Source organism: Lepus europaeus, chromosome 8 (genome assembly GCF_033115175.1).
Source record: "Lepus europaeus isolate LE1 chromosome 8, mLepTim1.pri, whole genome shotgun sequence".
Lineage (NCBI taxonomy): Eukaryota > Metazoa > Chordata > Mammalia > Lagomorpha > Leporidae > Lepus > Lepus europaeus.
In genome coordinates this window covers 27,526,654-27,553,302 of record NC_084834.1, presented here as the reverse complement: position 1 = coordinate 27,553,302, position 26,649 = coordinate 27,526,654, and the positions used below count along the sequence as shown (strand labels likewise).

At 41.7% G+C, this 26,649-nt stretch overlaps 1 protein-coding gene across 5 annotated transcripts in view; it reads right to left on the bottom strand.

Annotated features, from left to right (window-relative positions):
* The window catches only part of LRBA (LPS responsive beige-like anchor protein), a 730,178-nt gene that overhangs the window by 14,178 nt on the left and 689,351 nt on the right, over positions 1-26,649 (bottom strand). For all 5 annotated transcript variants that reach the window (XM_062199509.1, XM_062199506.1, XM_062199510.1 and 2 more), the window contains exons 53-55: positions 20,936-21,103; positions 5,897-5,998; positions 2,337-2,533 (exon numbers count right to left, since the gene is read on the bottom strand). In XM_062199509.1, the coding sequence (XP_062055493.1) occupies positions 2,337-2,533; positions 5,897-5,998; positions 20,936-21,103 (467 nt within the window). The remainder of the gene's footprint in view (positions 1-2,336; positions 2,534-5,896; positions 5,999-20,935; positions 21,104-26,649) is intronic.

Sequence of the window (26,649 nt, the reverse complement as noted above, 5' to 3'; positions counted from 1 at the left end):
ATGAAAATCCATTAACCTTAGTGCTGTGGTTCACTTGAATGTTAGACTTGAGGCTCTTTACAAGGATAAGTGCTATATTAAAACCATTCATCTTGAATGCTTTGTGCTAATAAAGAATCTCTAATCCCACTTTTGTCTGGAATTAAGGAAACCCTGGACTTTTAGGACTAGGCATTCGTGAGCATTCAAAGCATTTTGTTGGCCTCTCCTTACCTAACCCTGGGGCCATAGGGGCCCAGTTATCCCCCCAAACCACCCTCAGGGGGTCCGGGTGCTCATCACTTTCTGCCTTCGCTTTCAGGGTGGCTGTGACTGCAGGCTTAAGAGGACCCAAGCGAGCAGCTCACCCCATCCTCCGAAACCCTCAGTGCTGGGGCCTGCCCCATGGCCACTCCGTTTTCAGAGAAGGGACCAGCAGGCCAAGGCGGTCGGCTGGGGCCTACGCGGCCTAACACAGCCTCGTGAAAAGCCTACAGCTCACCGTTCCTATGAGGGGGGGAGAGGGTGTCCTCCCTTTGTCTAGAATAAGATAGTTTTGCCGCTCTGCACAGGCTGCCTACTTATGATATTAATTAATTAGGACAGCGACACATTGTCTTGCTGATGTGCTATGATATGCCATTAACCAAAACGCCACGTAACAATCTGGAATCTAAAGTAAAAACAGGTGGGACGCCCGGGTTATTGCGGAGGTTCCCCAGGCTACGCGCCTGTCTGCAGGGTTCTCAGCGCTTCAGAGACAATTTCTGGTCCGGCTGGTGGCTACCTACTTTCCCGGGCGCCCTTCCCGCAGGGCGCGGCTGCACACTGGGCCTGTGCGCGCCCTCGGTGGCTCGCAGCCCGCAGCTTCCTGGGCCCGGGGCCGGGGGCGCAATCGCACGGGTACCCCTTGGCGAATTGGTGATAAAGCACAGGGGTGCTGGAGAAAACGCGGCTGGACGGCTGGAGCCTAAAATCCAGAGGGGAACGATGCGGGCTGTAGGGCGGAAGGGAGCGCGCGCGAGCGAGCCGCCCGGCTCGGCTCCCAGGCCCTTCCCGCAGCCGCTGGGGCCGCCGGCCCGGGATTGCAAATTATTTTAGATGTATTAGCGCAGCTGACAATGTAATCGCAGCTCGAAGTGACGGATTGTCAACATTATTGTTGTAAAGGAACGAGGGAAGGAGAACCCTCTGATGTGCACTTGGTTTAAATGAAGTATTATGGGAAGGCAGGGAGAAATCAACGCGGGGCGTGAGCGCGGGTGAGTGTGTGCGGCACGGAGCAGGGGCAGCGCCGACCAGACGCCAGGGGTGCACGCCGCCTGGGCCCGGCTTTGACCCTTGTGGCCTGGATCGCCGCGGTTCACAAAGTTCGTGGAAACTGCGCCATCTTTTAATCTCAGTTTTGCACGAACTTTTTGAAGTTTCCTGACCCCAGTCAGGAGGAGGAGGTGACCAGACTGGATTTGAGACACTGCGAGAACTGATGTCATAGCAGCATCTGGAACAGCCACGCCTAAAAGGTCCTGAGCTACCCTAGCACCACACGCGGAGGGCAGAGGTCCCCACGACCGCTCTCGCTCCCCTGGGCCCCCTCACAGCATTCGGCTCACATGCGGCCCCACCCCATTCTGGGGAAGGGCAGGAACAGCACTGCTGCATTTTTCGCCCGGGCCTGGGAGTTCAGAGGTGAGGAGACAGGGCCTTTACAAAGGAGCCTCTCAGAGCTCGGCCTTCCTCTCTTCCTCAGCCGCTAATATCTGCAGAGTCCTGTCCTAACATGCAGAAGGGAAGCAGCAGAGGCTCCGCAGGTGACCACTGCCAGGGGACCAACAGGCAACACACGTCTGCCTGATGCACACCACACTCTGAAGCCCAGCTCCGCTGACGGGGCATGGTTTGGTCTTGCTACTCGCCAAGCAGTCAGATCTGAAACTAGATGCTAGTTCTAAGTAGTCAGAATCCCTATTTTGCCCACCTGTTCGACTGCAAAGAGAGGCCACTTTGGGGTGTCATCCGCTCTACTCTTAGCTTGGACACTCACAAAACAACACCGGGCTGCGAGCTTTCTTGGATTAAAAAGCCAAAACTGAGCAGTGCCATTGCAAACCGGCCCAGATGGCTTCACAAGCCTTAGGGGAAACACTTCTGCTGGACAGCCGGCCCAGGGAGCACATGCACCCATGTGAGCGATGCCGTCAGCACTGCTGGCACCCATGTGGCCCGGGAGGTGCCAGCCTTGGGCAAGGGCCGCCTGATGATCTGCCGCTGGCCTGGGGTAGCAGAGCCACTCCCTCCTCACTTGCCCCGTTGTGGGGTCAAACTCCACAATGCTGGAGAGCCTGGAGGGCACTCACTCTTATGTTGTCATCGGTTTCCGTGGTGGCCTGGAGTTTTCCGTTCACGCTGAAGGTGCAGAAGAGGCCGTTTTCATAGAAGATGACGCAGTGACCCTCCCTGGAGGCGTGGATGAGCTTCGGTTTCAGGCAGTTTTCAGGGCCCTCCAAGGTCCTTAACAGGTCTCCATTCATGGAATGTATGAGACATGGCCCTTCTGAGAAGAGAGACAGAGGGCAGGTCAGTTAGTTGATGCAAGCTGACACGTGTGATCTGAAGGTTGAGAGCGCACTGCGCAGGACCACAGTGTCACACCACGGCTGGAGAAGCCTTCGGAACAAAACAAAACAAAACCCGAGTCTCTTCTTCGACAAGCGTTCCTTTGCTAAAGCGCCTCTTCAGGTTTGCCGGTCTCACCTTCCACCCAGGAGAGGAGCCAAGCCAAGCCAGACACAGTCATGCTCACTTTTCCTCAAGAGACAGGAAGTTACCTTATGACATTCCTTATGCCAAGAGGCAATCTATAAACGGGACAGACTCGGAAAGGAAGAGGACCAATTTCAGATCCTACAGCAGCTTGCTTCAAGGAAGGCTGGGGTGCAAACCATCATGGGCTGCTATCAGACGCACCGTGACCTCTTGCTGCGTCTCCCAAAGCCAATGGCTATGGCGTGGGGCCTCTGCAGCTTCTGCAGGCCTAACCCTTCTTCCCTTTACACTGAAGCAGGGGGTGGGTCCCTGGAACTAGACCCTGATCCCCTCAAAGTTAACACAGGGATCTTCCTGCCATTTCTCCTTGGCAACCAGGTGAGCCCACTTCCTCTGCTGCCCCAAAGAAAGCAGCAGCTTCTGCCACTCCCAACAACCCAGGTGATCCCCACGCTGAGATGCGGGGCACGGACCAGGATACTGCTAAAGGTGCACGTGTGGCATCTACTGAGTACCTGCTCAAGGACAGCAAGGAGCAGGTAACGAAACATTATCTGTATGATGAGTAAGATCTAAGCGATACCTGAGTAAGACAAGGTGGGTAACTGGGGACATGCCCTACTACTCTGCCGGCTAATTACTTATGGCCACATGGAATCATCGCCTGCTCCCCACAGCACTACTGAAAGCGGGCTCTTTGGAAAATAAGGCTCTCGGCCCTCAGGGAGCTTATAAACTTTTAGAGCTCTCCAACGAGAACAGAAACAAGCAGTCCTTGTTTTGCACAATTCTGGAGTGCATGAACTTCAGCTATCACTCCTGAAATAACATCAGCCACCCAGAACACGGTTCACAGTTCCGTTATCACAGTGATGGCAGAAGGCACACAGTTCTGTGGCCAGCTCCTCGGTCCAAAAATCACCATGTAAATGACAGATGTGTATCTTGACTGGTGACTAACGCGTCACTTCTTTCAAATTATGCTGGGGACTGGTCAGTGTCGGTTACCCAGTCGGGCCCAGACAACAAACAGTGCAGCTGGACTGGCTCCCTGTCTCCCAGTGATAAAGCCCATGTGATATTTTACAAAAATGCATAATCAAATGTAAAGGGCACCGGACACCAAAGGTGAAACGTCAGGAAAGAAATGACAAGTGATAGAGCTAAAGTGGAATCTGAATGGAATAGACGTGGAGTTACAGAAGGAAGAGTTACACTCAGGGGCCTTTTAACATAAACGGAGAAACTGGTTGTCACAAAAATTACATCTGAGAAGGAGAGACACCAGCAAAAGCCTGGCATCAAGGGAGCCTTGGTGCTTATTTCATGACACTGAAAGCACAAAATGTTGGAAGCTGGCCCAAATGTATTAAGGAGTATAGCAATCCCCCCCAGGCATAGAAAAGATACTCACTCCCGAAGCGTATCTGTTGAGAAAGTGATAAGCGTTATTCAAACTACTCTTGAAAAGTCTTTCACAGAGACATAAACTACTTTCATTCTCAATGTCTTTCAGTGTTTTAAATTATAAAACATCGAGTAGATATGAGTCCCACGATTTTTTTCATGTTCCTTATGTACAGGCTACTTCAGAAAGTTCATGGAAAAATGGAATTAAAGACAAATTTATTTTGATACAAAATTTTTAAAATCCATACATAGCTTTTTTTTTTTTTTTTGGACAGGCAGAGTGGACAGTGAGAGACAGACAGAAAGAAAGGTCTTCCTTTTCCGTTGGTTCACCCCACAATGGCCATTGATCCGAAGCCAGGAGCCGGGTGCTTCTTCCCGGTCTCCCATGCGGGTGCAGGGCCCAAGGACTTGGGCCATCCTCCACTGCACTCCCAGGCCACAGCAGAGAGCTGGCCTGGAAGAGGAGCAACCGGGACAGAATCCAGCACCCCGACTGGGACTAGAACCCGGTGTGCTGGCACCACAGGCAGACGATTAGCCTAGTGAGCCGTGGCGCCAGCCCATACATAGCTTTTTTCATTATATATGTTTTCATTGATTACTTTGAAGACCCTTATATGTAAGGATTACATTTTTTTGCATAAAACATTTTTTAATTCCATTTTCCACGAACCTTTTGAAGTATCTTCATATTTAAAACTAAGAGAGTTTTTAATGTTTTGACAAAAAATGTCAAAGGCCACGGAACAATCATAACATTTCACATTGATTGTTAAGATTATCTTGCATGGTTTCAGCTTCCGTGGTCCCTTTCATAGCGCTAGCACTACTGCGCAAAGCGAGTGTGGCTATCATAGGATAGCTTCACTGTCCGTGCCCAATTTAGGTTACATACAGACCAGAAACTCATGTCAGCTCAGCATGTGTGAAATTATTGGACAGAAGAAGTGGGGGCGGGGGGACTCCAGTAGTTACAGAATTCTTACTGTCATTATTACTATATCACTGTTTTGACCAACTAAATTTTTAAGATCAATCCTTTAATATCTAGCATGCCTTGTTTGCCAGGCTTAGTTCAGGACACAGATAAGGTGTCCTGAAGTGAGAGATAAGCCTTAGCGTCATGCCACTGCAGTGTGATTTTTCCGTGTGTTCAGAGCAGAGATAGATGAAAAGACTATTACAATGGAATAAGTGATCAATTAAAAACAGCTCTGCTCCAGTTCAGAAGCTGATCTGTTGCATGTGCTCTTGGAATGCTAGCTTAATATCTTTGGGCTAAATACAGGACGATGCAACTGGCACAAACCCTCGGGAAAGCCAGCGGAAGTCTTGTCCCACTCCGTTCTCGGTGCATTCGGGCCCCTACCTCGTCCTTAGATCTAGACGTTAACACAGTCATTCAGGAGTCCGATGGAACCTGTCCAAGTCAGAATTGAGAAGAAACAAATACACAAACGTGTCCCTGGTCCTTGTGATTTGTGAAGCAGAACTTTCCACAGTGATGGAGATGTCCGACATCTGTGCTGTCCAATATGGTAGCCACTGGCTGACCACTGCATATTAGGCCAGTGTTACCAAAGTGACTTCATTTTACCAAATTTAGATGCCCCGGGTGGCTAGGGGTTGCCATAACCGACAGAAGCTTGAGAGGAAAGGTGTCCAGTTCATCTTTGCTAGTACGTTACGAGAAGACGTCAAGAAAGGCACCCCTTTTATGCAGGTGCCACAGGGTTACCTTGAGAGCCGCTCAACACCAGGCCCAGCTCTGCACAGACTGCTGCACATGTGACCTCATAGTCGTGGCCTGTCAAGATGGCCCGAGGAGTTGTGGTCTCACCTTCAGGGAAAAAAAAACCAGATGAGAAGAACAAGTCAATTCAAGTTCACGCAGGTTAAATAACCAATGAATTATTCCCGATTCCCATCGTGCCTCAATCTTTAATTTACAGTTGGAGAATGTTGTTTAAAAAAAATCCTTTTTTAGGAGCGGGCATTTGGTCTGGTGATTAAGACACCGTTTGGGGCACCACCATCCTATATTGGAGTGCCTAGGTTGGAGTCCTGGCCAAGCTCTCCATTCCAGCTGTCCTGCTAATGTGTACTCTGGGAGACAGCCTGGGATGGCTCAAGTCGTTCAGTGCCTTCCTCCTACATGGGAGACCTAGACTGAATTCTTGTCTCTTGGCTTTGGCCTAGCCCAGTCATGGCTATTATGGGCATTTAGGAAGTGAACAGTGGATGGGAGATCTCCATGTCTCTCTCTCCTTTCAAATAAATAAACACTTTTAAATTCCTATTTTATGACAAGATCCAAATTATGTACTCATATTTTGAAGTTGAGGACTATATATGGCTAGATTTTAAGTATAAGTATTTGATGAGCGAACAACAATGTTTGAAAATTCAGGGTTACATATGACAAAACGTGCATTCTGAAATGCCTCAGATGATTTCCAAACATAAAATCAGCCCTGTGATGAGATGATTTATGGATTGATGATTATAAAAGGAACTTGGGCTTAATTTACATTTCAAAGAAAAGCTTCCTCTTCTCTTTCTCTTCCGTGGTACACTGAAACCAGTCAGTGAAAACAGTCTCAGCTCACGGCATCTCCAAGCAGCCCTCTCTTAAATACCTTCTATTTTTTTTACTGAACTTATGTATTTTCCTGATATGTAAGTCTCAGAGTATATTTTTCAATGGTTCACTTAAAGAACAGAGGAAAACAACATACCCTTACATGCAATTCTACTGGTAGTGAATGGATATTAGGGCAAGGGGTAGAGTCAGGGGTGCAGATAGATCATGGGAGTGTCCAGAACATGAGAGATATTTCAAAACATCCCCATAAGAGAAAGAACAAGTCAGCCTCCATCTCTGTCTCAAACTAAAAACAAAACTGTGGTGGGCTGACGGGGAACCCACACCGTGAGCGGCCCTATGTAGGGAACTGAAATAACAATGAGCTTGACTGGTGCCAAGCCACAGGAAAACTGGACGCTAAGACTAAACTAGTCCTCCACCCAGTAGTCTCTAAGGACAGAGACACAAAAAACTTCCTAAACAGAACTAGAGAACAGGATTCTATCAGCACTCCTGGATTTCCTTGATAACAACTGGTTTTATAGTGTGGTTGATAACTGATACTGTGTAATTCAAAAGGGGCCAATGTGCCCAGAAGGTAGGTCACTAGTACCAGCTTTGGAACTCTGTGTAAAAGAGTAACTAAACCTGGACACCTGGCTGTGCTTAGATCCCACCCACGGTAAGGAAGAAACTGGTAGCTCAGGCAGATCCCATTGGAAACTGTCCTTAGAAAGACAATGTTGCTGTTAAAAAGGCTAATCTAGGGGCCAACGCTGTGGTGGAGCAGATAAAGCCACTGCCTACAGTGCCGGCATCCCATATGGGTGCTGGTTTGAGTCCCGGCTTCTCCACTTCCCATCCAGCTCCCTGCTATGGCCTGGAAAAATAGTAGATGATGGCCCAAGTCCTTAGGTCCCTGCACCTGCATGGGAGACCTGGAAGAAGCTCCAGGCTCCTGGCTTCAAATTGACCCAGCTCCGGCTATTGTGGCCATCTGGGGAGTGAACCAGTGGATGGAAGACCTCTGTCTGTCTCTCTCTCTCTGTAATTCTGCTTTTCAAATAAATAAATATTTTTTTTTTAAAGACTAATCTAGCCTCCACAGCAGGGTTCTTTTACAATAGGCCAATGGGTTCTCTGAAATTTTATGCAAAATATATGTAAATGCTTATTTTTCTGTGTGGCAGGGGAGAAAAACAGGTTTCACTGAATGCACAGAGATCCATGATCAAGAAGGCGAGAAGCCGCCACCATGAAGGCAGCAGTGTGCTTTCTGTGCCTCCAGCCCCACTTTTCCAGGTCTAGCACTGCAGCGCGTAGTTACAGTGCTGTGTCCCCACGGGGCTCAGTGACTACAGATACTTCTGGAGGAGACTTGGTCAAAGCAGCCTTGTATCAAACTGTGCCCCACACGGGCTGGGCTGCGGGCAGCTAGAAGGGGGAACCATCCTACGTACTACATGAAATAAAGATAAGGAAATACATTGAACAACTCGTTTGGTTTTATTAGATGCCACATTTAAACACTTGTTTGGAGAGGCAAACACACCTTAATTAGAAAGTTTTCTTGACATTTCCCAAACAAGAAAGAATTTGTCACAAGAACATTTTTTTTTCTTAAAAAGTCCACAAATTTGGGAGATTTTAAAAGAAGCAAATCAAGTGAGCCAACATGAACTGCTTAACTTTTTGTTAAAGATGATTCTTGCCATCAAATTTAGAAATAACATGTTTTATATATATATTTATATATATAGGACAGGCAGAGTAGACAGTGAGAGAGAGACAGAGAGAAAGGTCTTCCTTTTTGCCGTTGGTTCACCCTCCAATGGCCGCAGCGGTAGGCGCGCTGCGGCCGGCGCACCGCGCTGATCCGATGGCAGGAGCCAGGTGCTTCTCCTGATCTCCCATGGGGTGCAGGGCCCAAGGACTTGGGCCATCCTCCACTGCACTCCCTGGCCACAGCAGAGAGCTGGCCTGGAAGAGGGGCAACCGGGACAGGATCGGTGCCCCGACTGGGACTAGAACCTGGTGTGCCGGCGCCGCAAGGCAGAGGATTAGCCTAGTGAGCCCCGGAGCCGGCTAGAAATAAACATGTTATATTCTAAAGAGTAAGCAATACTCAAGCCCCGATTCAGGATTTCCCCTTTTCCCAAGAAGGTCTATTACATTCCACAGAAATACCACACAATGTTATTTTTGAAATTACTGCCTTCTTATACCTTTCTTTAGGCAACTTTTAAAAAATCAACAATTAAAATCATTAAGATCAAAGAATACATCTTTGGTGTGACTGTTCCTTTTTTTGTTTTGTTTTCCTAAATTACCGTTTTTACAGGGAGTGAGATTTCACTTCAAATTGGATGGTCTTGGAATTCCTCCGCTAAGTGAGGGGTTGAAGGGAAGCTGACAGCGAATGAAAGCAATTTATGCGTAAGCCAAGGTAAACAAAAGGCAGGTGGGTACTGGCGGACCCAGTGGGCATGGACGTGACGCATGTCAGTCTGACTTCTTCCCCAGATCTAAGACTGTTTTCTCAGGAGCATGGTGGAGGAAGGGAGACTGCGCTCCAGTACATTTCCTTCCTGAGCATCGAAGTTGAAATGTCGCGAGCTCTCCATGGCTATGGAGTTTTAGGAGGCCTATGATGAACCCCAGAAAAGCGGGCTTCAAAAAGGTCATGCAAATGTGTATTACGTATAAACTATGTGTGGATTTCAAAATGTCTTTGCACCATAGTAAACTTTTCTTTTAATTCCACTTTTCCAAGAACTTTTTGAAGCATCCTCGCATAGAAGCATTGCTTCATGTAAACTTGTAACTAAGGGTTTTCTAAGTAAACTTTCTTACAAAATGTAGTATCCAAGGATCCAAACTCTATCAATGGTTTTTCACTCCAGAAATCGGAAGATGCATGCGTGTAACAGGGTAATTTTGAAACTGAAAAGGGTTTTTCTTTTCCAAGGGCCTGATCTCTAAATAAGGAACTGTTCCATGCAAGGACTTCAAGGTTTGGCAAAATGTTTCCTAATCCAGGAAGCAGGTTAGACAGTTCAGGAAATACAGAAAAGAACGAGAGGGAGACGGAGAGAAACAACAAATTAAAAGCATAAGGACAGACTTAGGATCATTAGGTTCTTCTCAGGTAACTGGTTTCACAATCACTCAGTGGATTTCCAGTAAAAAGACTGTGCTAGTTAAGCTTACTCATCTATAGGAAATGTACATTAATAGCCTCTAAAAACCCACATGCAAAAACGTAAAAGATTATTTCCTTTAAGAAAAGCTGTATCCAGTCCTGTTTGAGGCCTGAACTTTGTGCTCGCAGTATTATCTGCTCCGCGGATAGAGCATTCCTTACGTCTTCTCGTTAGAGAACATAAATACCTGTTGATGAGTTCCAATAAGCCACGGAGCTCTGAATCTTACCATTTCACTACAGCAAATACACCCATTCGATACGGGATGTAAATCAAGGTCTAGGTTAAGTGCAGTGGACACCATCGGAAGCTCCTTGGAATGGAATTCCCCGGCGTGGAGTGGAGAGAATCAGCGGCAGAGCGCAGGTTCTCCGTGGGTTCCCAGGGCCCAGCTCTGTTTCTCTGTAGCTCACCGCTATACAGCACCGTGGCTCACAGCCGACGCCACATGACGGCGCGGACAGGCAAGGGAAGCAGGTCTCTCTCCCAACGCATCCGCTGCTCCTCGCATCCGCTGCCCCTCGGCTCTCCCTGCGCCTTGTCGGCCTAGGGGGAAGCTACTACCTTGAGAAAGGTAATTATGGCCACGTACAGCTTCTCAGACTGCAAAGCTATCACCGCTCTCTCACTGAAGTCCCTAAGCCAAATGACAGGCCGGGGGCGGGGGGGGGGGGGGGAGAGCGCATTCTGAGAAAATACCAGGTTAATTCTTTTGATAACAGTCTGTGATATGATACGGCAGAGCAGATTCCCTTAAGAACCTTTCAAAGTCTCCCTGCTTGAAAAATCGTCGGGGCTTTCCAAATGCTGAGAAAACACTTATCTTGCTGCTAGTTTAAGGGGCAACACTTCAAACTCTGCTTGAAGGAAAATAAAAAGGGGACAGACTCCTAGGCCTGCTTTGAAAAGCTTCAGCAGTTACTTCAAAGGGAAGACGGTCTTTGTCCAGAGAGCAGGTTTATGACTACTGATGCGGAGCCTAAGCAAAAGCTGAAAGGGATCCTCGGAGCATCTTCATGGATGGCCTTAAAGGAAGATGAACAAGTTAAATGAGATTAAGGGCAGCCCAAAGCCTGCACCACAAGGGCTTCTCCACATGTGCTTTTCTCAGTACACAGTACTGAGTATCAGTACTGACTTAGGCTGTTCTAACAACCCAGCTTGTACTGAAAGAGCACACCGTCTCCCTTATTATCCAGTTACGGTTTATAATGGCCCCGAGTTTTAAAATATTAAGTGACACATTTTAACACCATTGGACAGAATACCCAATGTTTTTATTAAATGTGTTTCTTTGGTCACATAGCATAAAATAGACATATTTTTCCATCAAATGGATCCTGAACCACTTAAAAATTATACGTGAAAGAAGAGAAGAGGAAATAGTAGTTTCTCTAGTATCCTGCTTATAAATATCCCAGGAGAAAAACAGTTCATAAGGTCCGTCTCCATTAAGGCAGGAGTTGGGGGGATTCCTAGTCCAGGTAAAGATAGCCCTGACATGTATTTCTGGCAAACTTTTAGTTACTATTTAAGAAATGAATGAAGTTTTTGGTATTTTTTGGCATCATCTCCTCAGTCCTATGACAATTAAATCACTTTAAAAAGTGCTATAAAGTTCTCACGAGTAGTTTAAATATGTCGTTATTAGTAGAATGAATCTCCTTAATCATTCACCATTTTTTAAAGACCATCTATTACGAAAATGAGATGGGGTTCAATATTTTCCAATTCATAGTTTTGTAAAGATAAAATTATTTCTTCCCACTTAACGTTTAGTTAGCTGACTCCTGGGCCAGGGCACTTATCATTTCCTGCTTGCTCCCTCATTCCTTCCTTCACTCCTTCGTTTACTGCCTGTGTAGTATGTGTGATGCACTTTGGAAACTGACAATGATTTGTACTGTACTGAAGTCCAAACTACTTTTTACAACTGATTGTTTGCAAATCGATATTTAATATGAACTAATAAAATCCTTACAGATAGCCAATATAATTTTCCACGTTAGTAAAATCTGAACATGAAACCTAGCTTCATTTACAAAAAAATCAATAGGGAATTCATTTTGAAAAAAAGGTTATAAGAATATGAATTTAAATTATTAAGTATACAGAAATTTAAAAAAAACCCCAAGCCTAAATATATTGCTAGCAAGTGACAAGTCAGTAGAAAATTAGCAATCTAAATATTACATATGCCAGTCATTCCCTTAAGATGGATACTGCTATTTTGCACATGCCTTTTGTTCTACTTTAATTACAGTTGATTACTACAAAACATTCATGTGAAAACCAAAGACTAGGCTTTCTCATGTGGCTCACCATAATGGTAAATCAAGAAGGGAAATGGCTTTGTTGAAGCGGAAATGAGGTGAGCTGTTAAATGTTAAACCTTCTCCATTAACTTTCTAATTTTTCCAATGGAATTATACTACATTTTAATTATGGAAAGAGAAAACTATTTGAAAATTTTCTACTCATTCCATCCCACCAACCATCTCTGCTTCCCCCCATTTATCATGGTCTCTTTGGTGAAAAAATGTTAACAACAATCTAGAGCAGCTCTTAGGGTAAGACAGCTATTAGAGAATGAATTTTGGTAGCCTCTTCCTGTAAACATTAGAATGACTTTCTGTTTTATTTTTAAATTTTTATTTATTTGTTATCATTTTATTTGAAAGGCAGAGACACAAGAGACACTCCCCCAAATACTTGGCAACATCCAGGGCTGGGCCAAGCTGAAGCCAGGAGCCAGGGACTCAATCCAGGTCCCCCATGTGGATGGCAGGGAGCTAAGTACTTGAGCCATCATCCACAGCCTCTTGGGGAGTGCATTAGCAGGAAGCTGGATGGGAAGTAGAGTTGCCAAGGCTTGAACCAAGCTCTCTAATATGGGTCATGTGAGTCCCGAGTGGCAACTTAACCAATGCACCAGACAAAACATGGTAATTTGGAAGAAAAATCAATTGTTAAGTTTTTAGTTCATAACATTTCTCTCTCTCTCATTTATATAAATGTCGATGACACTGGAACTGCTCTTTCGGGCTGCACTGGAAAATGCATTGGTTCACCCTCCAAATGGCTGCTACGGCCGGTGCACTGCTCCCATCCAAAGCCAGGAGCCAGGTGCTTCCTCCTGGACTCCTATGCGGGTGCGGGGCCCAAGCACTTGGGCTATCCTCCACTGCCTTCCTGGGCCACAGCAGAGAGCTGGACTGGAAGAGGAGCAATCAGGACAGAATCCGGCACCCCAACTGGGACTAGAACCCAGGGTACCAGCGCCACAGGCGGAGGATTAGCCTAGTGAGCTGCGGCACCAGCCTGGGTTTGTATACTTAAAGTATATCCCTTAAATGTGTAATAATACTTTTTAAATATAAAATCCTATAATGACATATGCTGTCAAAAGAACCTGGTATAACAAAATTATCCTTTTATGTCCTTTGGACACATTAAGAATGCTTCAGTGAGAGGATTTCATCAAATTCTCCATGGCTGATAGTCCAATTAAATCCAGTTAAAAAAAAAAATAAAAAGCCTAACTTTGGTAGTGAAGAAAGGAACCTCTGGCTTCGAGTGCTTGAATTTGAATCCAAGTGCCAACACTTGCTATGTGAGCTCCCTTGAACATATTCCCCTCGTTGTAGTAAGCTAGGAGCTTCAAGGCCCATGGCAGAAAGTAGGGGCATATTTAAAACTTCTGTGTGCCCCATCTATAAGACAAGGATAATAATAGCGCCTGCTTCCCAGGGCTACTATAAGGATTAGTGAGTGAGTATGTCAAGTGCTTAGGACGGTGCCAGGCACGTAGTGGGCACTGACAGTGTCACCGAGTAGGAGCAGCAGAATGTTGCTTTTTCCACCCCCTGTTATTAACATTCCTTTCTGTTAAATAATAATATCTGGGCCTGACTGCATAAATGTCACTTAGAAACGGCTCTCATTATTTTTATTTCTTATCAAGAAGAAAATATACTTTAATATCTAGAAATTGCACTTTGGTTTCTCTGCTTCCTTTTTGTCTTGGACTTCCCAACCTTTCCTGATAATCCATGTAGGTTCTATGCAACTACTAATGTCTGGTAGCCTAGAGGCCAAGGGCAGAGAGGGAATGTATATTACCATAATTAGGTGCTTTCCACCAAGTTAGAATATCTGCATTGCTTCTGATTATTAAAGTAATACATGCTCACTATAAAACATTCAGATAATTTAGAAAGTTACACAGAAAAAGGTGAAAAATCATTTCCAAATCACAGTAACCATAAATAAACATTCTTAGCATATGTTTGGCTATCACTTCAGACTTTTTTCTATGCATGAATACACAAAGAAGTGTATCTACGCATAAACATCAACACTAGGTGTTATACATAACGTTTGGGATCTTCTACACTTAGCAATACAGACAGCATATCCCTCCATGTCAATAATACAAATGTATAATATCTTTGTTAATGGCTGTACTGTGCTGCATTACACGGACTTATCATACATATGAATACATGTTAAAATTAGAAATCATTTTTAGTCTACTCTGAATGCCCAAAACTTTAAAAGTTTTTGTATTATGTCTTCCATAACATTTTTAAGGTTCCTTTTGCAAACTATATAAGCAAGGCCTCCTGAAAACTATAGTCTCCACATCTTTAAAAACATCTATCCCCGCTCACGCCAAAGAAATAAAGTGATATCTCAGTCGCGGAAAGTTACAAGCTACAAGGACAAAAGCTAAAAAGCTCAATAGTCATGTGGCTTTAAGCCACAGAAGGCAGAATTTTAAGGAATTTTTTCATACCTAAAAACTCTTCAAATCCAAAATCTCAATCTGACCAAACCTCCTTGAATATAAAAAATTGCTTTAAGAAATTTGCAGATAAATGAAATGCAATGATACACGCAGGCAGTGTTATGTTAAGACACCCAGAATATAAATTTCTAGAAGACTTTTACACCTCTGTGTTATAAAGCCACATAAGTGGGCCTAGCAATGAAAATGAAGGTAACTGGAAAAAATAGGGTAATTGTTGCTTTCCAAACGACATCATAGAGGTATTTAAGTATTGAATTTCATGTAAAAAAAAGGCTCTTTTTTCATAAATTCTCAGGAACATCTAAATTACAACATGAGGTGTATACGCACAAAGCTGTCATACAATTTCTCTAATGAAACGAACTTTTTGGGAGGTGGGAAAGGCAGCCTAATATGCTGTTCCAGAAAGTCCTAATTAAATGTATCCTTAGCAGTTCTGTAATAACACGGGTCATGCTTGTGCACATACGGGCATGAAGAGTTACACGAAAAGAACAATCCTACTTTCTTTTAGAACTTAAAGAAGGGGTTGCACAGAACTCTAAGTTTCAGGGTTGTTCAGTCTCGCAATTAAATGCAAAGGGGACAAAATTTTCTTTGAGATTCTCTGTCTAGAGAGAATTTGTACCTCTTAGATTTATTCCAGCAATTGTTTGAAATTAAACTTCCTATCGAAGCATAAGGTATTAGTCAGCTTTCTTCGGTATGGCACTATTAAAGTCTACATATGAAGATACTCAGTTTCAATTCAAGGGCATAAATCACCAGTTCTTCTCTTCTCATATTTACATGGCTATAGCCTGCGGGCTGGATGGTATAGTCGTTTTTCTCTGCAACCAAACAAGGTAAATAAATGTGATATATTGGCACATCACCCCACCACTCTGCATATGGTGCACATTAAGGTTGTATTCATTTGCCATATGAATATAATTCCTTTTACCACATCTACTATTAGTTACAAGCAGTAAATACAGAGTTGTTTTGCTGGAACTCGAGGGCCTGCATTACATCATGGAGCACTAAACATCCTGGACCTTCTGGAGAATTTCATAGACATACTTTTAATGTCACCTGAACTTGAGCACTGCCATCACAGTGCTTCAAAACCCTACTTGATGAATTCTGCAGGGGAAAAAGAAAAATACAGGGTGTTCTCAGTGTAGCAGTGCGCTTCAGGAATAGGGCCAGGAGGTAAGTTCCTGAGGAGACACACACAAGAACTCATGTTCTTGACAAAGAACTCGATCAAGAGTCACACCGCAGGTATAAAAAGGCTGCTTGTTGTAAGCATTCCTTTCATATTAAGAATTTGGTGCAGACAAGGAACCCAAATTTAAAATGAAACATGAACTAAACAGTTTCCTCCAACTGGAGCTAATGCAGATCTGCGATCGAGAAGACAAGAGTTTGTCTCGTGATAAACTGTGGTGCTTTGTTCGATGAGGCATACGTTGTGCTTACATTTTCCTTAAAATCTTTCTTGTAAAGTTCAGAGGCCAGGTTAGGATCGGGGGAAGAAAGGGAAAAAAGTGATTTCTTTTTAAAGACTCATATGGCCCAACACAAATGTACATATTTTGATATTTGTGACCCATAGATACTATATCACAGGTAATTAAAAACAAAGTACACCTGTCTTAATAAGCCCCGGTGTTCATTTTTCCCAGCAGTTTGTCCCCAGATGCATCCAGCAGATGGTGCTCTAGGACACTTGCTTACAGGCAGTGAGCCTGCATTACATTCACCTATATTTTGGCAAGACAAAGAATATGGATTTATCAGTAGCTTCAGTAAAACATATTAGGCTTTATGATAAAAGAGGACATAATTCCTAAATATGTGCACAGAAATATACATATGCATTAGCATATGTGCACAGAGCCAACTAGTAAATAATTCACACCTGGACATATTACGATACTACTCTTCCTAGAGACTTGATGAGTAGTCTATGTGTATATCAGTGGTATTTATAGTCATATCGCAAGATCATTCTAAATTCATTAAAAAAAAATTTAGAATGCCTTAAAGTTAGAATTCATTTTTAATTATAGCAGGAATGTCTCATTAGGGTGATACTAGTAAAATTAACAGCAGCAGGATTTACGGTAATGACTCTGGTGATTGATGAGAGTATAACAGAATGAAGTTTTAGACAGAGAAAAAGCAGGGCAGCCATGGCCTACAGTACTTTTAAAAAACAGCTCTGTGGTCTGCGAGTGCGAGCCTCATGGTTAATAAAACCTTCTTTCTAATTAACGGTGCTGAAATATTCTTAAAGAACAGAATCTTGTTTTTTTTTTTTTTTTTTTCCTTCAGTAGACGCCATTCCCATAAAGGAGAAAGCTGACATAGATTAGCATGTCTGATTGCAGAGAGGAAAAAACTGCCACCTTTCAATCAAATCAAAACCAGAATGCAGGAATGGAAAACTACTTCACTAAAATACTACACACACAGACCTATGCAACACCCCGCCAGCCAGCAACCATTTGCTTCTCAGGCTAATCAACTGCGGCTTTGGAAAAAAAATTGTTTAGTTACCTAAAAATACATAAATAAGTGTTTAGTTTTCAAAATCTGTTTATGTATTAATATAAAAATAGTGTTTAAATAGCTAGTTTGTACACTTTCGTCTTGCTTTTCTAAGTAAGATTGTGTCAAGTTTAAAGTACGTAATCATCTATTGAATGCATGGGGGAACATTTTCTGCACGATTTGGAAACGTGCAGTCTGGACAGTGTTATCCTGAAGGGCAAACGAGCATCCCAGGAAGAGCACTGTGGTGGACAAGGTTCACGCTGAAGCACAAAGGGTACCAGGGCACAGAGAGATGCCACCTCACTTCCATGAGGAAAGCAGCTCTTGCGCAAATGTTCTTGGTTCATTCCACAACTAAATGGAATCCTATTCTAATTCTTGTTCTTATTGAGAAAATTGCATTTCACAGGAGATAACTGGCACACGACCACAGCATCAGAGATGAAAAGCTCTCGGGTACACAGGAGAATAAGCCTTTGGCCATGCAGGCTAGGCAGGTTTCTTAAAACACCTGTGCTTTTTTAAAAGTCCCAAATTATACTATTTATAGGTTTCATCCAGTTTAGACTAGCCTGATTATATCAAAGCAATGTGCATATTAATACTGGATGAGATATTAAAAATTAGCTACATAGCTAACAACTTTATATATGGCACTAATATCAGATTTGGAGAAAATGGTGTAAAATAGACTTATCGTAGGAGGTAAAATTACTACCTTTTCTCATGGTTTTTTAAATAAAATAACTAAATACCTGAGTGAGACCTAGAAAATACAGAAAAAGCAGTAACATAATTTTTTTTTTCATTTACCTATTTTCCTTTCAGAAAACAAAGTCTAAAATAAAAAAATTTGCAGCTGAGGCATTATGTGAATTTATAGGCCAAATCCAAGTCATCTGTGTATGAAAGTCTGGCCACTTCTTAAGGACCATTTATAATATACCTGAAAGACACAATGTAGGACTGGGCAGGATCTGAAACCCCACCTCTGAAAAGCCCTGCCTGCAGCCGCTGCAGCGTGGAGCCATCAGTGAGCCAGAGGCTTATAAAGCCCGAAGCAGCCTGCATGAATGTTTACAACAGTTTACAGACAGTTAAAAAAAAAAAAGTGTCTTTGTGTTTTCTTTCGAAAAGCCTAGAGCTTAGACTAGCTTCTTCATTTTTCTATTCTAATGTGTGCAAATGCTCCTAATATGGAAAAGTGCTTATTTGTCTTTCTCCCAGATTCATCCTTCAGAACTAAAGCAAAATTAAATTGGGACATCAGACGTTACAACAAACAGGGCCAGGGCGGATGAGCTTCGCTTTGAGAAAGGTAATTTAATTTAGTCAGGATCCATTAAGATTCTCTAAAATTTGTATTACATGTACTGTGAGGTTATTCTTTTATGCTTTTCTTACCAGCATTCCTAGGAGTTAATGTGCACCATACTACAATGAGAAGGTATAGATGGTGTGATTATGAAAAATATAGCATTATAATATGCACCCTAAGGCCAACAAGATGATGTTTGTGTGGTGGTTTATTTGCTTAAATAAGTAAATAAATAAATTCTGTGCTTCTGATAATACCCTAAGTCACTTTCTATTGCTGCTTTCATTCTGCACAGCATAGCTTGTAACTTAGGTCTTGTTTTTACTACAAACCCCAGGATTTGGTCAATCCTACTTGATTTGTTTTATTAAAGGATACGTATGTAAAAACCAGCTCTAGTGCGATTCATTAGGTGTTTAAATATATAAAAACAAATATATACATAGGTCATTATATATAAGTAAAATACTTTCTTCTGGGAAGTTGAAAATTTCTAATTTTAAAATATACGTAAAGTTCTGAAGTGCAATGGTAAATACATACAAGTAGAGCTAATATGTTGCCAGCTACTGCTTGGAGTACACATTGGTAATGACTAGTATAACATATAGATCATGACTGAGTCCAAAAGGATTTTACAAAACCCTAAAATATCTGCCTTTGTGTATGTGTGTGTCTGTGTATTGTTGTAGGTCCGTTATACATCTTTCATTATTTTAAGGTGAGAAAAAAGTTCTTCCTAAGTAGTTTGAGGCAAATAATAAAACGGTAGGTTTGTTATCTATTCAAATCTAGGTTTCCCTGAGATAAAATGGTGAATCTCTTGTAATCAGGTTTATAGAAATAGGAAAAAAGAAATTGAAAGTACTCACTCACCCTGAGGCCAGAAAGAAAGAACCAGAATGTCAGAGTCCATGAGGTAGTTTCAAAAAGAGTATGAACAACAAATGCCCTGAAATTTACATCTTTACAACTTTTCTTATAATTGTATACAGAATGGAGGTCTCTGTATAAATCTGTGAAGTGCACATGGAAGCACTCCCGCCACACACACACTCACACAAATTGGGTCTGATCACGAAGACTGCATTACCCATTGGATCACAGCCTTAAAATTCTTTTTCATATCTTCTATTTGTGTAGGGAGTTATTCCCATTTGGGTTAAAAATAAGAATTATATATTAGAGGTTCATTAACTGAAAACTATATTTACTCATCACTCCAAAGTATAAGAAGAACTAGTTTTGAAAAATACATTGTATATATTTTTCAAAAAATTGTACTAGACTTAAGTTTTTTGAATAAAGCTTTTGCTTTCACACCAATATACATTCAAGCATAGCTTTGAGAAGTCAAACTATGAAGAGCTTAAATGTATTGAGACTCTTTCATAATTCAGGGCTGAGTGGCAGAAGTAAGGTCCATGGTATTCAGGCAGAGTCATCAGAAACAACATGATCTTTTCTCAACCGAATACACTGTGACTTGCTTTAAATTAAGAAACTGTAAATATTTAAGAGCAGTTAAAATGCTTTGCCTTACGAAGTAAAAATCTAAAGCTATTTTTGCAAGAACTCCTTAGTGTTGTCATAATCATTTTAATTAAATTCTCATTTTTCAGGTGGTCCCTTTAATTGTTTTTTCCTACTTCTTAATGTGTTTTTCTAAAGCCATTTCTTTTCTGCAGCTGTGTGCGATTGGTTTTAATGGTAGCTGCTTCCTTTTTTGCCTTCTGTGAATTACAATTTTAAATGGTTACACATTTTTTGTTTTACTGCCTCCAACATAGTTTCATAAAGATGTTTAAGGCTGTTGGTGAGCATTTTCATTTCCCATCTGAAAAACCAAGAGCCAATTTGAATATTCTATATTGGCCTTTTATGACCTGTTTTATCTTTTAATATGGAAATGAAGCATAATTTTATAAAAACCAGTTTGTTTCCATGAAATCATAATTTTTATTTTACTCTGAAAATATGAATTCTATAGACAAGATAATTTGTGATTGCTCTTTTATATCTTATTGTTCATGAATAAAACACCTCTGTTTTGTTTGGTGATAGCCATTTCCACTGATGCACTAGCACTTTTAGATCACAAGAATAACCTACAGTATGAAAAGTGAGATTTTAATTGTCATTGGTCACAAAATGTTAATAATGAGGCCATCTACACCTTTCTGAAACTATACCTGAGAAATAAATAATTTATAATCCATTTTCACTCTCACTATTATGAAAAGGCAACTTCACTGCAAAACATCATTCTATATCACTTGTAAAAGTTTACTTGAAAAATAAGTCATACTTACTGCCTGGGTTATCTCCAACCCCACTGCTTTTTCCATTCCAGTACCACAGCAGAAGGGTTGCATCACGTGACCCTGAGAGAATGTAGCAATTTCCCCCAATGTATGACTCAGAACGAGTGAGGCAAGTGACGACATCCCAATGGCCAAACACAACTTGGATCAATTTTCCTGAAATACAAAGCAATTTTTTAATGTTAGTATTTAAAAAACACATTTCTAGTGAACAGATAACTTATAAGATAACTTATATTATATTATATTAATTCAGATTCTGACGATTCCGATTTTATAATTTGAACTGGTCCAACCTAAAAGTTTTGTTCACAAACTAACAGAAACAACAACAAAAAGTCAACTTAACAGTGATAACACTTTTGAAAGGCATATGTTAAAACTATTTCAGTGCATCATATTGGAGGATCACAATGCCATACTTAATTTATAAGTGTCATAAGAATAAAGTATCATAAGAATCATGTTTGCTGATTAAAGCAGGCCCAGGAGAACCCTTATTTGAAACCATTTTAACACTTTCCTTTCACAATACAATAAAAGAAAACTTAGCTACCTTTCCATGAAAGTATTCTACAATTCAGATTTCACTAATACAAACCTGTCACTAAATTAGGGAAGCCTTAGGGTAGTCCTTTTTTTAAGGCAAGGACAACCTCAGTGACTTGGGGAGCTTCTGCTAGCTTCTGCTTTTTCAAATCCGGGTTGTGATTGCAATTTGAACCAGGTTATCCTTTCTTTGTTTTAATTGTCTGCAACATGGAAATTCCTTTGGGGGCGATGAAGAAATCAAGATTATGGCAGTTTAATGGTAATGAATGAAGACAGAGGCGAGGGGACTGGTGAGCCTACTCTACATCTGGGGCTTCAAACACAAGAAGAGTTGTTCACAGAAAGCTGTCAGAAAAACGGTGAGGCCCTTACACTCTGGAACCTTTGGTTAATCAGAGATGGTGGTTGCAATTCACACAAACTTGGCCCTCTTCATCTCATCCCTGCTGGCTTGTAGGTAACACTCTCCAGAATATCTATCCTTGATATCCAGCATGGCCCTTTCTTTTCTTTTTTTTTTTCTGAATAAGCAGAGTGGAGTCATAAAAATAAACTTCAAATGTTCAAGAAAAAAGACCCCTGAGCTTCTGTTTTTATACACAAACACACACACACACACACACGTAAAAGATGCCTAAAAGGCCTATGTGTTGAACTTGGCATAAATGATATACTGTTCAGAAGCTTAAAGTCTCAATTAAGTATTGGCATCTAAGTGTATTTAACTTTTTTAAAATTATTTATTTGAAAGGAAGAGTGACAGAGAGATATCTTCCAACTGCTGGTTCACTCCCCCAATCCCTGCGACAGCCAGGGTTGAGCCAGGCAGAAGCTAGGAGCCAGGAACTCCATCTGGGTCTCCCTTGTGGGTATGAGAATCCTAAGCACCTGGGCTACCATCTGCTGTCTCCCAAGAACGTCAGCAGGAAGCTCGATCAGAAGCAGAGGTGGGCCTCAATCCCAAGCACTCCAATATGGAATGTGTATCCTAAGTGGCTGTTTAATCTGCTGGACCACAATGCCGCCCCTTACTTTTGAAAGTAATGATAAATAAAATAAAGAATTAAAATTTTAATGTAAATATTTTATTTTAATAAACCCAAAGTTTATTATAAAACTACAAATTTCAAAATAAAATACTGAAAACACATTTCTCTAAATCAAATGGAAAGTGAAATACATGTTTTCAGTCATGAGTGGCAGTCTTTGCCCATAAACCTACTCCTAGTAACTTTAAAATCAGATTTATTTCAATCTCAAGTTGACCTTCCCCACTAAGGAACAAAGATTTCAGTGGAAGCAGTGATTTAATTTATAAATATTCAAAATATTCACTTCTGAACTTCTTCAGCCTTTTAAATTGACAACAAAGCCTTTGACTTAAAAAATCAGTTTATATAAAGAAAGAATGTAGTAAGAATTCAAGACTTTTTAGAATAAAAAAATGTAAATAGAAAATTAAATGTGAAACCATAATAGTTTTCACTTCATTTCAATCCCCGTGAAGAACCATGGGGACAGGCAAGCCTTCCACGTGAGAGGTACCTCAAAAAGTTCATGCAAAATGGAATTTTTTTCTGTCATTTTCATCTTTACTTTACAAAATGGAATTGAAAGATGAAAATTTATTTTGGTGCAAAAATCCTTGAAATGCATGTATTGTTCTTCATTAAAATGCATTTTCTATGAACTTTCTGAAAGCCTCTGATAGGACAAGGTAACAGGTAGGTAACTGAATGCACTCTTATCAGTAACCTGAATACTGGGAGTTAAATCAGTATATTTTAACTACTTAAAGAAACAAGGGGCCAGTGATGTGGCATAGCAGGTTAAGCCACTGCCTACTCCAGCATCCCATATGGTTGTTGGTTCAAGTCCCAGTTGCTTCACTTCCCATCCGGATCCCTACTATCATTCCTGGGAAAGCAGAGGAAGATGACCCAAGTGCTTGGACCCCTGCACCTACATAGGAGACCCGGATAAAGTCCTTGGCTCCTGTCTTTATTGCAGCCCAGTCTGGGCCACTGTGGCCATTTGAGGAGTGAACTAGCGAATTGAAGATTTTGTGTGTGTGTATGTGTGTAACTGTCTCTGTAACTCTTCCCTTCAAATAAGTAAATAAATCTAAACAAACAAAAAACTGAATACATCAAAGTGTGATTATGTTTTTGATCACCGAGTGTGATTATGTTTTTGATCACCGAGTAAGTCCAGGGACTTCTGCTTTAGCCTGTATCTAAATGCTCAGAGCATACCCACTACAAGAATGATTTCAATAGGTTATTTATGGGTAGGCTTATTTAAGATGTGAGACACCTCAACCCAGTGGGCTGCAGTGGTGAGTATGAGTGGAGTAACTACTACGGAGTCGGCATTGAAAGTGGAGGTCGGTTGGCGCCGTGGCTTAACAGGCTAATCCTCCGCCTTGCGGTGCCGGCACCCCAGGGTTCTAGTCCCAGTTGGGGCGCCAGATTCTATCCCGGTTGCCCCTCTTCCAGGCCAGCTCTCTGCTATGGCCCGGGAAGGCAGTGGAGGATGGCCCAAGTGCTTGGGCCCTGCACCCGCATGGGAGACCAGGAGAAGCACCTGGCTCCTGGCTTCGGATCAGCGAGATGCGCCGTCCGCAGCGGCCATTGGAGGGTGAGCCAACGGCAAAAAGGAAGACCTTTCTGTCTCTCTCTCTCACTATCCACTCTGCCTCTCAAAAAAAAAAAGAAAGAAAGTGGAGGCCACCGCCGAGGAAACGCAGGGGTTCTGGGCACACCAGGAGCTGATGAAGCGCAGTTACTTGCTGGGGAGCTTAATTTTCAATGCACGTGAGGACAAGGTGGAAAGATTTAAGCTGAAAGGGAAGGCTGGATTAAATGTAGGGGCAGGAACTTTCCAGCTGTCCATGCTAATTCTCATTAGTTAGGTCACTGTTTGCTTTCTCAGTGAAAGGAAAATGTATACTCAGTCACTATAGTTTCTTTTTAAACTAAAGTTTCCTAGTGATTTAATTTTTGCCCCCAAAATAATCACAATTATTTCCATCAGCAAATATTTACTGAGCACTTACTAGGTGCCAAGCATTACATTATGTAGAACAGTGAACAAAAAGACATGACACCTGTCCTCAAAGGATTTACTGTCTAGTGTGGCAAACAGACATTAAACAGAGAAACACAAACATGTATAATTAGGAATAGTGGTAAGTATTTAAGGAGAACACGGTAGGACGAGTGAAAATTAGGAGGGAGAACACATTTAGACTGGGTATCTGAAAAGGCCTACAGGAGCGAGCGGCGCTTCCAAAGTTACATGTGAAGTAAAGGACTTCCTATTTTAATACAAATGAACTTCATTCTCCACAGTTCATACTTTGGGCTTAACTCTGGAAAACATTTTTTCAAGTTTACTTTTTCCTGTTCTGGCAGCCTTCCTTGGCAATATTTGTTATTGCTATGAGGTTGAGGTTCACTCCTCCTAAATAAATCACAGCATACAAATACCTGCTGCTCTTTTTGGTAAATTATTTTCTGATAATCTCATAAGTGTTCCTCAACCTTTATTTTTTGTTTCCTTTAATACCAGTCCACCTCTCCACACACTAATATCAAATATTACCACAAGCACTAGAATATCCCCTTTTTGACAGAACAAATTTTCTAGTTAATGTTTTATTTGACAGCTGTGCTACAAATAAAAAAATTCAAGCTTAGGACTCCACAGCACTGAATCTAAAATGTGGCCTGAAAATAATCCCGACTGCTGGGGGAGGTTTTATTGTTGCCTCTGCTGTTCTGGTTATGCCCCGAAAACATGATTTATGTTTAAAGAATTTCCTGTTACAACCTGTGTTTCTCCTCCCTCCCCCCCAAATCTAATAAGAGAAGGACTTTTTTGGGGGGGGCTTGCGTGCTAAAATATAATTGAATTCAACACTTGTGATAGCTTTGCCATTATATATTACTGATCATACAGTTTTTTTCTTTGCCTCTCTACTAAACTTAAGAAAAAATATTTAATATTCCTATTGTTATAAAAACTCAAACACATATTTACCCTAAATGAAATTAGGTTAAATAAAATTAGCATCAGAGTTTGTCTACTATATGTTAAGATACTAGGACCATCATCTGAGATTATTTTTTCACAACTTTTCTAAGTCAGTACCAGTGGAATGAAGTTTAAAATAAGGCTCCTCCTTATGAAAACATTTTGCATACAACCACAGAGACATAATTTTTAACAATGGTACATAGAGGATTTCTGGAAAGAGGAGATGGGATGCTATCTAGTTTATTAAGTCTGGCAGACACAGCAGGCATTTAGTATTAAAAATTATGGCATTTTCCAAATTAACCAAAGACTGACTGGTCACACTCGTACAAGGCAACATGGTGAATTCACAAAGAATGCTAGTTCTGTCATCATTAGCAATATACGTGTCAGCAAGTTACTTAACCTCTCTAAACCTCAGTTTTGTCATCTGAAAAATGGGGGTAAGGATGCCTGTTGACCTCACAGGATTATTGTGAGGCTGAAACAGTGTCATGAGTGTGAAATAATTCTGTAAAGTCCAAAGAGTTGTGTGAATGTAGGCATTATTTTAGCTATTAGCATTATATGAAAGTGAAGTCAGCTTTACTTTGCAAATATTAATCTTTAATGCCTTTAAAACACAGTAAGGAATGCCCAAAAAACCTTCAAAAATACTCAGATGTCAAAATCAAAGATTAACATAATTTATGATTCTGCTTATATGACATTCTGTAAAACACCAGACTAGAGATGAGGGGTAGATGCGTGGTGACCAGGAGGCTGGGGTGGGGGAAGGACTTGGCTTCCAGCAGACAGCCCTGGGAAGCTGGCAAGACAACTGCTGTGCACCTGGACCGGGCGCTGGTGCCCCAGCCCTGCACTGTCAGCACTAGCGGAACTGTAAGCCAAAAAGAATGAATTTTTCTATGTCAAGTGAAAAATACCTTTAAAAAAAAGCGTGAAAAAATCAGTATGTAACCTAAAAGATTAATTAAGAAACTCTTGTGAGAGGATGTAACAGATTTAACCTGAAATTTGTGCAAACAAGAGAGCAGAATTTGAGGTTTAATATGCTAAAGTTATCATTACCATAATAGAAAAAAACTAAAATTTGAATGTGATTCGCA